This window comes from Salvelinus fontinalis, chromosome 15 (genome assembly GCF_029448725.1).
Source record: "Salvelinus fontinalis isolate EN_2023a chromosome 15, ASM2944872v1, whole genome shotgun sequence".
NCBI classification, from domain to species: domain Eukaryota; kingdom Metazoa; phylum Chordata; class Actinopteri; order Salmoniformes; family Salmonidae; genus Salvelinus; species Salvelinus fontinalis.
The window spans coordinates 32,912,716-32,929,977 of NC_074679.1; the positions used below are offsets into that span (position 1 = coordinate 32,912,716).

Consider the following 17,262-nt stretch of genomic DNA (forward strand, 5'->3'; position numbering starts at 1 on the left):
ACAGATCCTTGACTTAGGCAATGTCATTTACAAAATAGCCTCTAACACTCTACTCAACAAATTGGATGCAGTCTATCACAGTGCCATCCGTTTTGTCACCAAAGCCCCATATACTACCCACCACTGCGACCTGTATGCTCTTGTTGGCTGGCCCTCGCTTCATATTCGTCGCCAAACCCACTGGCTCCAGGTCATCTAAAAGTCTTCGCTAGGTAAAGCCCCGCCTTATCTCAGTTCACTGGTCACCATAGCAGCACCCACCCGCAGCACGTGCTCCAGCAGGTATATTTCACTAGTCATCCCCAAAGCAAACTCCTCCTTTGGCCGCATTTCCATCCAGTTCTCTGCTGCCAATGACTGGAACGAATTGCAAAAATCACTGAAGCTGGAGACTCATATCTCCCTTATTAACTTTAAGTATCAGCTGTCATAGCAGCTTACCGATCGCTGCAGCTGAACACAGCCCATCTGTAAATAGCCCATCCAACTACCTCATCCCCATGTTATCTTTTATTTTTTGCTTCTTTGCACTCCAGTATCTCTACTTGCACATTCATCTTCTGCACATCTATCACTCCAGTGTTTAATTGCTAAATTGTAATTATTTCGCCACTATGGCCTATGTATTGCCTTACCTCCCTAATCCTACCACATTTGCACACACTGTATATATACTTATCTATTGTGTTATTGACTGTACATTTGTTTATCCCATGTGTAACTGTTGTTTGTCGCACTGCTTTGCTTTATCTTGGTCAGGTCGCAGTTGTAAATGAGAACTTGTTCTCAACTGACCTACCTCGTTAAACAAAGGTGAAATAAAATAAAAAATTGTTTGAGCTCAATAAAAATATAAGATCCTTGCTGGTATATGATAACCTCTCCTTGTACCCTCTGACCTTTCTGACTTGATTCATTGCTTCCCTTTTCGGAATTGACCAGTGTAATATAGGATCGGATCCCTTCATGCCTCTCCTGTCATGGCTGACTGACTAGTTCTCGCTGTGCTCTGTAGGCGTGCTAGTCGAGAAGAACCATTTAAAGAAACCAGTTCCACTTTGTAGAAGCATACTTTTACTGGTTAAACAGAAGGTGCTTCCAGTGCTCACTGGAAGCCTGTAATATCAAAATGAACAGAGTAGATCTTACCAGAAGCACCACGCAGCTCAGGTAGAAAACGGGACTCTTCACACCAAGCCCCTGACTGTCACACCCTGAGATCAAAGTCCACAACTTCCGCTGTTAGATACAGCTGTATAAATGGACATGTACAATATATCCAAACATCTCACCAAGGAGATACTATCACAACAAACAGGATGATGCAAAAAAACAGACAGGGATCTAGCCCTACCTATGTTATTAAAAAGACAACGTGGCCTGCTCGCCTGTGCGTTAGGACCTGTGCGTGAGGACCTGGCCAGGAGGACCTGGCCTGCTCGCCTCCCTACCTCTGAGGAAGTACAGTTCCCGCTCAGCCCAGTCAAAACTGTTCGCTGCTCTGGCACCCCAATGGTGGAACAAACTCCCTCACAACGCCAGGTCAGCGGAGTCAATCACCACCTTCCGGAGGCACCTGAAACCCCACCTCTTTAAGGAATACCTAGGATAGGATAAAGTAATCCTTCCAACCCCCCCCCCCCCTTAAAAGATTTAGATGCACTATTGTAAAGTGGCTGTTCCACTGGATATCATAAGGTGAATGCACCAATTTGTAAGTCGCTCTGGATAAGAGCGTCTGCTAAATGACTTAAATGTAAATGTAACAACGTGAAAAACAGGAGAAGGGCTTGGTCTGACACTTGGCCTCAAAAACATGTCGGTAACTGATAACAACCTGCCCAGATGGGACTGTGTTTTGGAAACCAAACTCGGAACAGAAGAGGAGTGACCTGCACAAGGCCTCTCTGTCTATCCAGAAAGACACAATGGCAGATGGGGAAAGCGGAAACAGTGGCCTGGTATTTGGGCCAGCAAAAACAACACAGGAGCACGTTGGCCCTTCCAAACAGATATTGGCGTGCCTGGGTCCATCTGTGCACGCATGCAGTGGTTCTGACACATGACGGAACATTGAACAGGATGATCTGTAAACATAGAGCTTTGATCCATGGAAAGAGTCTGGGCTGCAGGGAGGTGTGGTGATATTCTGGTGATGTCACAGGGCAGGATGTGGATACTAGATACTACAGTAGGCCTCAGGCCATACTCACTAATATGAGTGCTCCTCTTTGGCTCAACCACACGTGTTGATTTATACTTTCCCTCTTTCTCCAGATACTGAGAGTAGATTATCTACCACAAGGCTTTAGCCGTTCTTGATATCCACTTAGATTTAGTCGACAGAGGACTAGAAGCAATACATAATTTTTATCAATACAAACGGGTGTTTTTCTTTTGTGCGAGTTGCATCTGGTGAAGTGTAAAAGGTGCTATAACTGCAGACTCTGAAAAGACCATCAAAGTCAACTTTTTATTTTCTTTGTCACACTGTGCCTTATCGTACTGTCAGACACTGTGTGGTTGGGTTAAAGACGATAGCTCCCATTGGAAGTAAATGAAAAATTAGTAGGAATATTTTGACTGGATAACTATAATGTCCAAGGCCCGGCCACGGGGAGGTCCGGTCAACATTAGGCCAGGCTGTCTCTCAGGAAAAAATAGCTTTTTATTTTCTGTTGATTTTGCTGATAAGCTTATGTTGTTTTTGGCACCAATGACCCCTGTATTCCTGAACACAGTTGCTATGGAGGAAGCTTGTCACTCTCATTGCTTGTGGTGATGCACTATTGTAAAGTGGTGTGTTCTCACATTCACTCTGTTCAAAACAGCACCTTCGTTATATGAACATTTGGCATCTAACTTTGTTCAATTTAAGTTGAATCCCTTACTATTGTTAACAGATAATTTGTTTAGTTTGAACTAATTGTTACTTAATTTCTTCTCCCCAGTGACGAATAAGAAGCCTTCCCATGTGTCCATCACCAAGGTGAAGCAGTTCCCAGGCTCATCGTCCTTCGCCAAGAGGTCAATGTGGACCATCGACCAGCTGAGACAGGTCAACGGCTGTGACCCCAACAAAGTGAGTTTACAGTTCACTGAACCTCCCTGCCGAGGGCTGAGTTTTTCCTGACTACATGACCTGACCCATTTCATTAGGGCAAATCTCATATCAACACCTACTGCCTGGGTCATGCTTGTTCTCCATCTTTCTTGCTCTGTTTTTGTATCTCTCTATAAGGACTGTCCAGAGTTTGACTTGGCATTTGACAATGCCTTTGATCAGTGGGTGGCTGGCTCGGCCGGCGAAAAGTGCACCTTTATCCAGATCCTCCACCACACCTGCCAGCGCTACAGCTCTCAGAGCAAGCCAGAATTTGTCAACTGTCAGTCCAAACTGCTGGGAGGTAAGAGACACAGTGACAAGACACACCATCTCTCTCTCTCGCTCTCACTAACTGTATGAAAGTCAGTGTTTTTTCTGCCTTTTCAGTTTTTTCAGGCCGCCTATGTCCAAACAATAACTTAAACGACTAAAACCAGATATTAAGTATGTAGAAAAGATAATGTGGGGGCCTCCCGAGTGGTGCAGTGGTCTAAGACTCTGCATCACAGTGCTAGCTGTGCCACTAGAGATCCTGGTTCGAGTCCAGGCTCTGTCACAGCCGGCCGCGAGACCCATGGGGCGGCGCACAATTGGCCCAATTGGGGGAGGGTTTGGCCGGCAGGGATGTTGTCCCATCACGCACTAGCAACTCCTGTGGCGGGCCAGGCACAATGCACGCTGACACGGTTGCCAGGTGTACGGTGTTTCCTCCGACGCGTTGGTTGGTGCATCTGGCGTCTGGGTTAAGCTGGCATTGTGTTAAGCAGTGTGGCTTGGTTGGGTTGTGTTTCGAAGGACGCATGGCTCTCGACCTTCGCCTCTCCCGAGTCCGTACGAGACTTGCAGCGATGAGACAAGACTCTAACTACCAATTGGTTACCACGAAAAAGGGGTGAAAATAGGAAAGATAATGTGTAGAATTTCAGGATATTTTCATTAAAACTGCAAAATTGCATCTCTGCCACATCTCAAAATGTATAGAATTGCAGCAAATTAGCCAGTGACGCCAAGCCCACCACCTAAGCCCCATTTTGATCCAGAAAAAGCTCTTTGTCAGATCTAGTGTTCTCACTCCAAGGTCTGTTTTATCTTTCAACTGAAAAGTCCTTCATGCCACTTACATGTTCAGATCTGATTTGTTGTATAACGACACTGAGTTATTATTCCCATTTACTTTGAGGACTTTTCATTTTAAGGATTGCCTTTTCCTAAATACATCATTAAATCTACCTAATGATATTTAACTGTACTATGATACATCATCATTAAATCTACCTAATGATATTTAACTGTACTATGATACATCATCATCATTATCATCATTAAATCTACCTAATGATATTTAACTGTACTATGATACATCATCATTAAATCTACCTAATGATATTTAACTGTACTATGATACATTATCATCATTAAATCCAGTTACTCCTGAGATGATGGAAAAACCAGTCCACTGAGAACTAACCTTTAGTCACAAGGAATATTAACTCACTCCCACACTCTAATAACTAAAAAATATATACAAGCTTATAAAAAAAATAACATACGTTCACAACACAACCAATTCCTATATGAATTGGCCACCTAGCTAAGCAATATGAAGTAATTTCCATGTTGTAGCATGTTATCCTTACAGGGGAGGTAGAAGGTAGCCTACTGGTAGAGAGGGAAGGCTTCTTCGGTGTTCCTGAGCCAGAGAGGGGGTTGTGGAAGACCCTGTTCTTAATCAGCTGTAAACCTGTTCTTGAGACCTGAGAGGGAGCTATAGTAGAGAGATATGATGTGTTTGATCAAATGTAATGAAATGTGATTCAATGGGCGTACTCCAGAAAAGCTATTTGTATTGACATTAATAAACAGTTATTTTGAGAGGAATATTGCACACTGATCATTTATTCTTTATAGACGTAGTACTGCTTGATCATTATTGTAACAATGCATTTAAAAATAGATCATTCCCACTATAGAAAAAGCTGTATTAGCCAATTACTATTGAGTGGAAGACAGCTCCTTTCCATTCCCAGCTACTCCTGCTGTTAAAGTTCCCTCTACTCCTCATTGCTATATGCCTCTGCCCTGATCTTCTCCCTCCTACATCATAAACCACAGCTTGTATGTTGTTCTTCCTTATTTAGCTTGTACAGTATAACCCCTGACAAGTACAGTAGTGTATAGCTGGCTGGGCTGTAGTTATAGTGTGGGTAGAGGTTATTGTATTGTCCTCCGGGGGGCTGAAGAATATGACAAAACATAGAGATAACATCTGTGGCCTAACTCTCATTCACTCTGTCAGACATCTCCAGTTAAATGGTCATCTGCATACTGGGTGTAATGGGGTGTTGTGTAGTGTCTCACTTATGCAACAACACACATACATACTTAAAACACTAACACAAAGCACACTTTATTCCAGTATTTTGGCAACGGTTTTTAGTTTATTTATGTAACCACCAGCTCAACCAGTAATTGACTCAAAATATTAGTTTTACTATCAATATCCAATCTCCAAATCTGCTAATGCTTTCAATCTAATAGACTTAGATTGGATATAGACCAAAGAAAGACATTGACCTAGCAATGCCATGCCTGTTCAATCACATCAAAGCCAACTCTCAGCTCCCAGGAAGCACAATGAGTAGCGTGACTGCGGAGGTGACCGCACAGCCAGAGACCTAGTGACAGTAGAAAGAAGAGGATGTCAGAGTGCTGCCACCACTGTCCCCTCCAGTTTAAGTCTCACACCAGTGCAAAACAAATATCATGACGCTGCTCCGGTGTGGGACAATAACTGTGTGGGACGCCAATCTTCTGACTGACCGGCATGGGGAATAGGGATGACAAAGCAACTACCTCTGGAGTATAGGACCCTATTCAAAATTCACATACACTACTAGATTAGATAGTTTGGTATAGATATAGCTTGAACGTATTTAGTGTAACCACAATGTATTGTATTGCTTTACTGGACTCGTTAACTTCCCAGATAAAAAATAACATCCTGCTGTCAATGTGACAATAAACAAGGTTCGTCCCGTTGAACTGTCACGAAGAACACATTGAGTCAAATGGTCAGGAACATGTTTACGCACTACCTTGTTGGGGTTGACACGATCACTATAATGGTGGTTGTGTTTGTGTGTTGAAGGCTTTAATAGACTAGTTGTTGTCGTAACTGAGATGCCTTCGATAACATACTTATTATTACACTGCTAGAACACACAGGGCCTAATGAGCCACGGGAGGATTCTGGGATAATGCCCTTTCTTGCTGGTTAGATTTGCCTTTAACACAGAACAGAGGCGCTTACTCTACACTGGGTCACTCTGACAGGCAATTATCTATTCTACACAAGAGCTCGTCATTGTTAGCTGGGCAAACACAAAGAAATGGCTTGTCACTTTGCCACCGTTTTAGTGAGGCAGAGTTATGTGTTAGTGAACATGATATTAATTGGCAGGCCGGACTCAGGGACGGTTGCTCTTATGCGTTGAGAGATTGTAAAGGTTTGACAGGACAAGGTCATCAGGCTTACTGTGGATTCTGTTAGCTTATGACAAACTTTATTCATCCTTTATTGAAATGGCCTGCTGGTTCACTCTGGCAGATCTACTTCATCTGAAGAAAGGTCTGGAATTATAATACAGAGGTGGGCTTTAAGGTGAGGGTGAAGGCACTCTCCATTGCTGTACTTCCCCTTGTGGTAACAGTATGAATTCCACATAATGGAGGTTTAGACCAAAAGGTTGTGCAATACTCATAAATAGGACACCTGGTTTTTTAATGCATGTGGTTAAATAATGACAAGCATTATTTTCTCATCAAAGACTTCCATCTTGGTCACGTCTTTTGGTTGTCACCTCACTAGTTATGTGTAGGTGATGCACGGAAAGCCTCCCTCATCCAGAGACCGCTGTAAACTCCCTTTAGAGCCGTGTGGAGGAGATGTGCAGCCAGGAACTTGTGTAGTGATACCTGATGGGCCGTGTAATAGGGCCTGAATTAAAGCAGCGTTGCTGGACTCATTTTGTTAAAACCACGTTATCAGGAACGACTGAGGCTGCAGCACGCGCTCTTCCCCACAGACTCTCATGGACCTCTGCTTAAGTTGCAGAGCGTGTCTTAGAATAGTGAGAGGGAGTTTAAAATATTGGCTGCTGCTTTCATCCATTTTTTAATTCTAGGATGCTAAATGCTAATATACACTCCTTTTATTAGCTATTGAATCATTATGGAAACTATCATGCAAATGCTTACTGTCAGGAGGGCACTTCAAGCAGACTTCTTTACACCATTTTAAACTGTTGTGAGATTTCTTAAGGGAAACCGTGCTGATAGATTATGCAGTCAAATACAGCTCAAGTGAACACGTGTTAGAATATAGGCTACCTTTCATCAAGTTAATAACAAACCATGCTTCATTTCTACTTAAACGATCCCCTAACTTCCCTCATCTACTCCAGTTACCTCAAATTAACATATTTGATTTCTTTCCTACTTCACTGTTTGAACGAAACCCTTTTAATGACGTAATACAGTAAGTCTGTTACATTATTTAACCAAAGTTAACAAAAATGACCATATTAGAACAAACTGTACTGTGTTGTAATAAGTATTATCCAACATACAGTAATTTCTTGGGTCTAACAGATAAAATAACAAAAACAAACCCAAATGAAGACATTCCTTTTCCATTTTCTTGTCACAGACGATGAAACTGTAGATTCAGTCGTTTTCCGTTGCAAGGTCTTTTTGAACAGAATGAGGAAAGAAGTTGTTTTAAACAGTCGACGCCAAGGTCGGCGGCTACTCTTAGAAGGTAAGCAGGAAACAAATCTTACATTCAACTAAAATAATTCATCATTTTACTAACAAGGCAGTTAAGCTCCTCAATCTTCGATCTTCAATTAATTATATAACATTTGATGGCTTACAGAATGTTCAGTGTGTGTTCTAGAATATCTGTATGCACACAGAGTATACGACTTCCAAGTGTGATACTGTCATTTTGCGGGACAGATGTACAGAAAGGGCTCCCCTTTTAGATGCACAGCTTATGTGAGTTATGTAGATCGACGATCACCTCACTGACAGCCTTTCAGATTAAACAAGCTAATTCACTCAGAGGAACCATGTCATCAACTTAAGTCTTATCTTCTCTCCACCTCAAGCACAAGGACAGTAAATGACAAAATGAGCATTACCTACGATAGTCACCTCAATACCAATTCATCCTCAAACTCTCCTTGAACTGATATAAACAAGGCAATTATGAACAGGGTTATGGTTTTTCATATGCAACCCTGACGTTTATCTCTTTAAACTTTCATGAGGGTTACGGTACTTGAATACCTAGTAGCAATTTGCTCCATTAGACCGACAGTGTCTCTTCGGTTCAGGGACAGAATGTTCCATGTTTGTTTCCATTAGCATCCCCACTCCCTGACTGCTGCAACCCTATTAGCAGAGCTGTGCCAAAATGAATGGGCAACTCTACTGTAACCATGCTGAGAATGTCAGAAGAATCTTCCCCTTTCTCCTAATGACTTTTAAAAAAGTGGATTAACACTGTATTAAGAAGAAAACGGGCGGCTTAGGTTAGGAGTTAATGTCAAGATTTGCATGAATTAGACAGCAGAAAAGTGGAGGGTGGAGTTAGGGAACGTTCAATGGATTTGTCTCCTTGGTTTCTCCGCAGGGAGGGGGGGGGGGCCAGTGGGTACAGCAGTGTGCCAGTGTGATGCCATCCTGTTGGGGAGCTCTGCTTTACAGGGTGGGTGACATGTTGAGTTCATCCTGTGTTGGCTACGTCAGTCTCTATTGAAGACTGTGTATCCTTCTCACTCTCCCTTTCTCACTATCTGTTTTGCCTTCTCTTCAGCTCTACATCTCTCTCAACTCTCGTCTCTCCTCCTCTCCCCGTCCCTGTCGCTGTGCACAGCATGTGCAGCACCATGTTGAGCTGCAGGGTGTGAAATTCTTACTGACAAACTAAGGATGACAAGGGAGTGAGTTACTGTAGCTACACAATGTTACAGCTGTTCCATTTTCCAGTAGCTCTGCTTTAAGGGGAACAACAGCAATATAACTAATATGGAAAGATTTTGATGACATGTGTAATGTACAGATTACTAGATGGGGCTGTACTCTACAGGAGAGTCTCTACCATAGATATAGAACCCATCTCTGGTCTCTACCCCCTGTCCTACCACACCCACACAGAGACTGTCTCAGGGCAGCATACTGGTACACTATTCATACTGGATGGTAATTGACTCTGCTTGAGCTTACCTCTTTAAGATAGTTGGCCTATGCAAGGGTGTGTTTGTGCTAGCAAGCATGCCTGTGCCTCTAAGAATGTATGCCTGAGTGTATGCTTGCATTGGTCTGAGTGTAGATGTATTAACTGGGTGATTTACAGTCCGGTTTTCCCAAACTCTTTTTTTTGCCCTAGCACTACACAGCTGATTCAAATAACTAACTCATCAAGCTTTGATTATTTGAATCAGCTGTGTAGTGTTAAAGCAAAAACCAAAACGTGCGCCTGAGGTGAGACGATGGGGGCTAGGACCGAGTTTGGGAAACTCTGAATGGCATAACCAATCAAGCAGGCTTTGAGAGAAAGTGGCGATTTGACAGTCATCATGTTCCTGCACATTAAACATTTTCACAACCACAACATTACATTGTGTCGGCCAGACTTGTGGTCACTTGATTATAGAGGTCAAAGGCTCAAGGAATCACCCTGGAATCGTGTTTTTGGATCATCTTTCTCTCTTCTACTGGGTTCATTGTGGGGCATTTCACTTTTCTTGAACTTTTGTTGCAGAAAAAAGGTTTTGCCTTTTTGTTTTAATGGCGCGCCCTGATTTATATTGATATCATGGGGATGTAGAAACGCATTCCCCCTCCATTGTTGAAGCAGGAGTTCCCTGGTCATAGGACACAGCTTCAGGAACGTTAGATTCCTTTACAGGGATAGTCAGCGAGCCATTTCAGGAAAAACACACCAGACAAACACAAATACGTTATCGTAACAAATTTCTCCCCCCAAAAATGTGCCAGCTCTCAACCCTTTTTTTAACACTGAAGTTACATTTTTCTCTGAGCAGAGATTACTTTTGTTTCCCAAAAAACCAACCCGGAGGTGCTTGTTTAAAAGCAAGACATCACTCCCCCATGATGTTGTAAAGAGAAACCTCAATAGAATCAGAGGACAGAGTTGAATCACCATGCGCTCCATCCCTCCTTCCAAATCCCCCTTACAGAATGACTGCACCTTAATCAACTCTACAGAGTAAAGACCCAGGGCATTAGTCACCACACAACCTGCCTCCCTGCTACTCTTTTAAATTACATTCACCATAGGAGGGGACTCAACCAGCAGCTGGCTGGAATTGCCCAGCCCAGGGAATGGAGTGAGAGTCGGGAAAGTGGGAAGAGTGTGTGGGATGGAGGGATGAGGGGAGTGTTAATCTCTGGGCCCTCTCTCAGCGGAGAGAGTGGATTAAAGGGATGTGGATGGAGGTGAAGAGGTCTCATCCCGTCTCTGCTCTCAGGGGAAGGAGAGGGTTTTATTTATTAAAGGATGGGAAGGGTGACGTAGAGGGAGACATGTTACTTGTGTCCCAATACAAGTCCTTATTTCAATACTGTGAAGAAGATGGAGGCCACAGCAAAGCTAGATAAACACACGTCTCCTTCCCTACACTATAATTAAACCCAGAGCCTAGCCAAAACCTTTCGACTTGGAGATCTTCTACAAGTCGAAACGCTGCCATGGAAAAATGTTGGAACCGCGGTGATGGCGCTGGGTTTGGCTCAAATGTGTGGTGTCTCTGTACTCATAATTTATTCCATTATCCATGAAAATGTGACATCTAGCTTTGGGGTGAGTGCCTACCGGAAGTGTTGTGGAATCAAATGGGTCGCTTTAGCATTAGCTAGCTTTGCATGAAACGGATTTTACTTTATCAAGTTAACTTCCTTTGAAGGAAAGCAGAGGAGAGAAGAGGAACACCAGCTGGCATCCCGTCTGCTTTGGGCTGTCATTTAACCCGCTGCGCCACAACTCCAATTATGTATCAGTCAGCATACCTGCCTGGGCGCCACAGGACAGCACTGCATAGCCTACACTCTACAGTATGGGTTCCCTTTGGGAGGACATGTTAAAATGACTGGCTGTGTTCAATATCTTTAGTGGCTTCCCTCTCCTGCAGCAGAACCTGGATGTCCTTGATCTTCCTATTCAATTATTTCAAAGCAGAAATGGAAGCAATATTGTCTTATCATCTAACTACAGACCTTTCAGAAAAGTAGGGAGATGGGACATATTGGATGATTTGTTATATTGTCAAAGCCCCGTTATAGAATTGGTTCTGTGATTGTTTATGATTTGGTTTTGATCTCATGGGCTGTTTAGAACTGAACTCTAACCCCATATTTCTCCTAAGGTCATCTAACACTGAAGGCCTCATTTACATTGAGTTCCGCTATATTTCCTATTCCTTCCACAACTAGCCAGTTGAGAGGAGCACATTATCAACTCTGGCCTCTTTTTTTGGTGGCGTTTCTTTTTGTCCATTGTTCAGACAGAAAATTGCAGTACCAGTCCCCAGTTTTGTTGAAAGAATGGCTTGTTCACAACTTTGGAACAACCGATCAAAAAACATCCCCATTGTCTTCTTTCCCAGGCAAATAAAGAACCACAGCCAGGTCAACAATAGAAGACACTTCAAAGGAAAAGCAATGATCAAAACTATTCCAAGGGGCGCGCTGCCCTTGGATATATCGCCACACAAAGAGATGATTCTAAAGTACTGCCACTGCGCCAGGGTAATGGCTCTGAAGTGAAAGTTTTGAGCACACGGCGGTCCCCAACCAAAAGCAAGGATTGTTAGTGTAGTGCTAGTCGACGGCAGGCAGCGCTCCCCAAAGCCGTAGATTAATAGCTGGCCCGTTTGAAACATCCGCAGGGTCGGTGCTATCGGAGGAAGACCATGTTCTGTTATTTCCACTCATCCACACAGCTGTGCCGCCAGCGCAAGGGGTTCAAAGTCGAACACACTCGTTCCCACTCTGCTATTATCACACTGTCTGAGAGGAGGAAAAGAGAAGGAGCTGCCACAAAAGTTTTACTGAAGAAAATAAGAATAATAACCCTTAGAAACACCTGGAGCTATTTGGAAGACTTTTAGTTAGCGAGTTGTTTGTTTCATTTCATTTGAGAGAAATGGCGTGATAGACAGATCTAAGCTTTGTAAACGAGGAGTGTGACACGTTTATTTCAATGGCTCATTTCTTACAGGAAACCAACCCCTGTAGAAAAACTCAGCTGGCTTCCTAGGACGTCCCTGATTGGAGTAACCCTGTTTTTTCACCTGTTCCTTGTCAATAATCAAAGTCCGGCCAGGGATGCTGAATGAAACATCAACATTAACTTCTAAAGCAGAGCATTTCTGTAAGGCTCATGTCACTGCTGCATTGAGTTATTTTGTTGATAGTGATTCATACTCTTGCAACTGCAGCACCTCACCCTCTTCTCCACCAAGGCACTGCATAATTTATAATATTTATCCCATCTCTTTTCCCCTCTGTCTACCCCCCCTTCTCCCCCCTGCTCCCCATTTCTCTCTCCTCTCCAGGTAACAGTATACTCCACTCTGCAGCAGACAGTGTGACCAGTGCTGTACAGAAGGCCAGCCAGGCTCTGAACGAGCGAGGGGAGCGGTTAAGCCGGGCGGAGGAGAAAACAGGGGAGATGAAGAACAGTGCTGAGCAGTTCTCAGTCACCGCACACAAGGTGAGACACACACACACATAGTCACGTGTCACATATCAGATCATTACAAGGGCTTGGGGAGTTGTTCCTCACCACATGAACTGAACAGATCAAATGTAGGCCCTACGGTAGGTATAGGCTATAACATTGCTAAAACATAATCATACATTACCGCATAGTGATACCATGTAACCCCCATTTCCCAATTGTATTTGACTAACAATTCATCCCATCTATCGTGAAAATGTAACCTCAGTAGGAGAAAGATCCCAGTGTTCTACTTCTTCAGGTGATTCAGTTGAAGTGGTTACTAGCTAGATGTTCTTGTTAGGAGTCCCCCTCTCCACAGTGTGTTCCTTTATTCTGTCCAATCCAGCACTTCTCCATGGGCTGCTCTCATCCTCTCCATCCAACTGTATCCCTCACACAAGTAAAACGAATCACCTGCTGCTTAACGATGTCATTAGCATAATATGGTTTTGCTGCAAAAACGGGAGGAAGAAATATAATGATAAATGAATCGTTCTCCGCTTCTAGCTCACGCCCACGACTGTGATCAATTCCAATAACTTTTTAAGTAGCTAGCATTTTTTCTGAGCCTGCTTCTGTCATCTCCTGTAAAAACGGGATCTCCCCACTTCGGTTGACCCACTTTCCATCCACTCTGGACCGGAACGCCAATTCATTCGTTTATAAAACGGTTCACATTGCATTAATTTTGAACACACAAATGAATAATGCATTATTGCAATGGCGGTCTAATTGAAAGCCATTTGATGGGACATGGTCGGCCCCTCACTGTTAACAGATAAAGACCCTGTGGTGTGAAATTAATCAATCTCATGGGAAAACTCTTTAACTCAGAGAATGGCCCTTTAACTCCCCATGCCATACAGGCCCAGTCATCCACTTCCCTATTGGGCTCCAGCTATTAGATGCTTCATTGTACGGGCTATTTAAATAGTTGGGTGTCTTGCACTTTTTGAAAAGCTAAGACTCACTTAAGCATGTACAGTATGTGACTTTGTTAAAAGCTGCAGCCCTATATGTGGATAACCAATGTGTCATTTGGTTTTAGCTAGCTACAGTAAATGCATTCTGCAATGTCTTTTCTTCCTGGGGATAACATTAAACTAAAATCCTTCAAAACATGAAGTAAATCATCTTTCCCCCTCTTGAGTCTTGATGTTAGTTGGGAACATTGTATATTTGCCAGCTATTGTACAGTAAGAAGGCAGGTTTGTGGTTAGAATCTTGTAAACTTTCCCCCTTGTCATGCCATTGAACAAGATATCATGTCTACCCTCTTTCTACCTGTGATCCAGTATTTTTTGGTTGAAGCTGAGAGCATACGGTATCTTGTGCTGGACTTCGTAACAAGGAAGAAGTTCTGTGTCAAGGTGACCTGGAGCAAGAAACCGCACTGCAGGTTCTGTTAGTCCGTCTCTGCAGTGTCTCCCACCTGCTTAGGCTCTGTGACAGTCCCAATAGCAGCACTGTTGTGCTCTCACCATCCCCTCAGCACGGCTGACTGGTCTGTGCTGCAGCTCTGCTGCCCCCACTTGTTAGCTCTGGAGATTTCAGCCCGCCTCTATTTTTAACTGTAGGGAGAGTAAAGTGTGTGTGCGCACGTCTCTGTGTGTGAATTAGATTGGTGGCTTTGGCCTTTTCTCTAATGAACCTCCAGCCAGGCCTATTAGAACCCTTGTTAATGAGCCAGGGTGATGAAAACACTGGGGCCTGGGCCTCTTACCAAGCCTGGGGATTGGCACCACTCTAATAGCTATCATTCCTCTCTGCCTAGAGAATAGACCCTGCTTCTCTCCCTGTTCTATTACTCACCATGCCAACCATGTTAGCTTCCGCCAGTTGGGAAAACAAAGCAGCATCAATTAGATTATTTTACTTAGTTGGTGGTTGGTTTTTAATGTGCTAGCTAAATTAAGAATTGACTGGTTAATTGACGGATTAATAGATTTTGCGTCTCACTTTGTTTCGATACTTTTTTAGGCAGATTTTTGAATGATTTGTGGCAACCCCAAGACATCTATTCAGAGGGGCTGTTGAAGAAATGTTTAGTTAAATAGCTTTCTCGTTTGGTTTAGTCACTGTATGTTTTATATATCCCCACAGCTTACTATTGTTGACATGTAGCCTACTTTTTGTCCCCTCTCTCTCTCCCTCCCCTCTCCACAGCTGGCCATGAAGCACAAGTGTTAAACCATTGCTAAGCCTTCGGGAGTAGGGGTCCGCCAAGAGCGCCAGACGCCATTAAGGACGGATTTCTGATTTTATTATTCTTACAACTTTTAACATGATTACTCTTGTTAACAACGATAACATTTACATTTTGTGTTGTTGTGTAGCTACCTTGTTTCTAATGAAGAATATATGATGACGTGGAGGGGGGAGAGCTCAGACAGTTAAGAGCAAAAGTTTCACAGCTAACTCCTCTTTCACTGCCTCCATTGCCCCCAAAGTACTCCATGACTTTACCCTGGCAAATGGTCACTGCCATCCCCAACCTAGAGAAACACACACACACACACATTGTCCAGATCTCCCCCCAAAAGGAGCAACTCTTCGACTCCGTTGTCTCTCTCAAAGAAGTAACTTTATATATACAGTGCTGGAAGAGGATAATTTAACAAGACAGAAGAGATTGGATGACGTGACACATGCATATCACATGATGGCTATTTCCTGTACTTGGCGACAACAATGTACATCCCTGTATGTGAACATTAACTTGTTAAACAATATTAGATCACTTTTGCCATTTGACTATTTGGCATCATACTGTTGCAAAGGCTCATTGGTGCATTCATTCATTGCAGACATAATATTAGCCAAATGTGTGAAGGACATGTTGCTTCAAACTCCTGCTGGAAGACTATATTTCAACTAAGATGGTATGAAATGTGCTGTTTTGCAAAAGAAAGTCTGAGTGACCAAGTGTTCAGGTGCATGGTCTGTCAAAAGGTTGAATGAAACTTACAGAGTAAAAACGAGCATTTAGGCTTTACTTTTGGCAACATTTCAAAGGGTTATTGAAGCGCTTGGTTGTAAGGACAAGATCAGACTGTTTATTGTAAGGTGAAAGACTACAGTACCATTGTAAATTAGCTTCAACTGTTGTTAACAAGCTTATAAACCTGTAAATTCATTCTATCACAATCTCTGAAAATAATATTTTCATTCTAACCCTTTCGATTCCAAACTTGGTCACATCTTGTAATTATTGTTTAATTGGGGTTTATTAAATGTTTTCTGTAAAACAGCTGACTGACACGTCTTCACTAGCGGCATTGTACAGTATTGGTGTCCATTCACTGACTGTGTAACCGTGGCTTCATCACAAACAAGTAACCACCCACAGTGTGGGTATGTTTATTACTTTTAGATTTTAGATTCTATATGTCTTGCTGTTACAGTGCACTGACAACTTTACCTTGCAGAGCACTTAAGTTCTTAATTCAATTCTCGTTGCCTCAACTTCTAGTCTGCTTTAGTCCTAACATTTTGGATATTCATTGTTTTTAATAAAAATATTGAAACTAATATGTATTATGGTTATGAAAGTTATTTATTTGCTATTGGAAGCCCCTTAGTTGGTCTCTGAATAAGTTATTATCCTTCTTTTCATAGGACCAGATGAGGTCCCTAAACAAAGTGCAATGGTTCTATATTGGTGCCTTTCTAAACATAGTCTTTCATTAGTACTTCAACAGCATGTGGTTTTGTGGTTTTGGCTATATTGATAACCAAAGGGAGAAAGTAAAGTATGTTTTGTACCAGGTTTGAAAGAGGGTGTTGCTTAAGATGTATGGTGCTTGTTGGAATTGAATTGTGTGAGGAATACAGAAGGCCATAGTATGTAGAAAAGGCTGAGTAGGTAGTTATTACAGAATGACTAGGGGGTTATTACAGAATGACTAGGGGGTTGTTACAGAATGACTAGGGGGTTGTTACAGAATGACTAGGGGGTTGTTACAGAATGACTAGGGGGTTATTACAGAATGACTAGGGGGTTATTATAGGATGACTAGGGGGTTATTACAGGATGACTAGGGGGTTATTACAGGATGACTAGGGGGTTATTACAGAATGACTAGGGGGGTTATTACAGAATGACTAGGGGGTTATTATAGGATGACTAGGGGGTTATTACAGAATGACTAGGGGGGTTATTACAGAATGACTAGGGGGTTGTTACAGAATGACTAGGGGGTTATTACAGGATGACTAGGGGGTTGTTACAGAATGACTAGGGGGTTGTTACAGAATGACTAGGGGGGTTATTACAGAATGACTAGGGGGTTGTTACAGAATGACTAGGGGGTTGTTACAGAATGACTAGGGGGTTATTACAGGA

The 17,262-nt window shown here is 42.8% G+C and overlaps 1 protein-coding gene across 2 annotated transcripts in view; it reads left to right on the top strand.

Annotated features, from left to right (window-relative positions):
* The window catches only part of LOC129811835 (syntaxin-binding protein 6-like), an 84,805-nt gene extending 68,357 nt beyond the window's left edge, over positions 1-16,448 (top strand). Inside the window, exons 3-7 of one of the 2 annotated variants that reach the window (XM_055863490.1) lie at positions 2,952-3,082; positions 3,242-3,407; positions 7,815-7,925; positions 12,751-12,908; positions 15,084-16,448. In XM_055863490.1, coding sequence (XP_055719465.1) covers positions 2,952-3,082; positions 3,242-3,407; positions 7,815-7,925; positions 12,751-12,908; positions 15,084-15,107 — 590 coding nt within the window. In that variant the 3' untranslated portion in view covers positions 15,108-16,448. The remainder of the gene's footprint in view (positions 1-2,951; positions 3,083-3,241; positions 3,408-7,814; positions 7,926-12,750; positions 12,909-15,083) is intronic. The other variant, XM_055863491.1, reaches the window with a different exon arrangement.
* Positions 16,449-17,262: the final 814 nt, after the last annotated feature.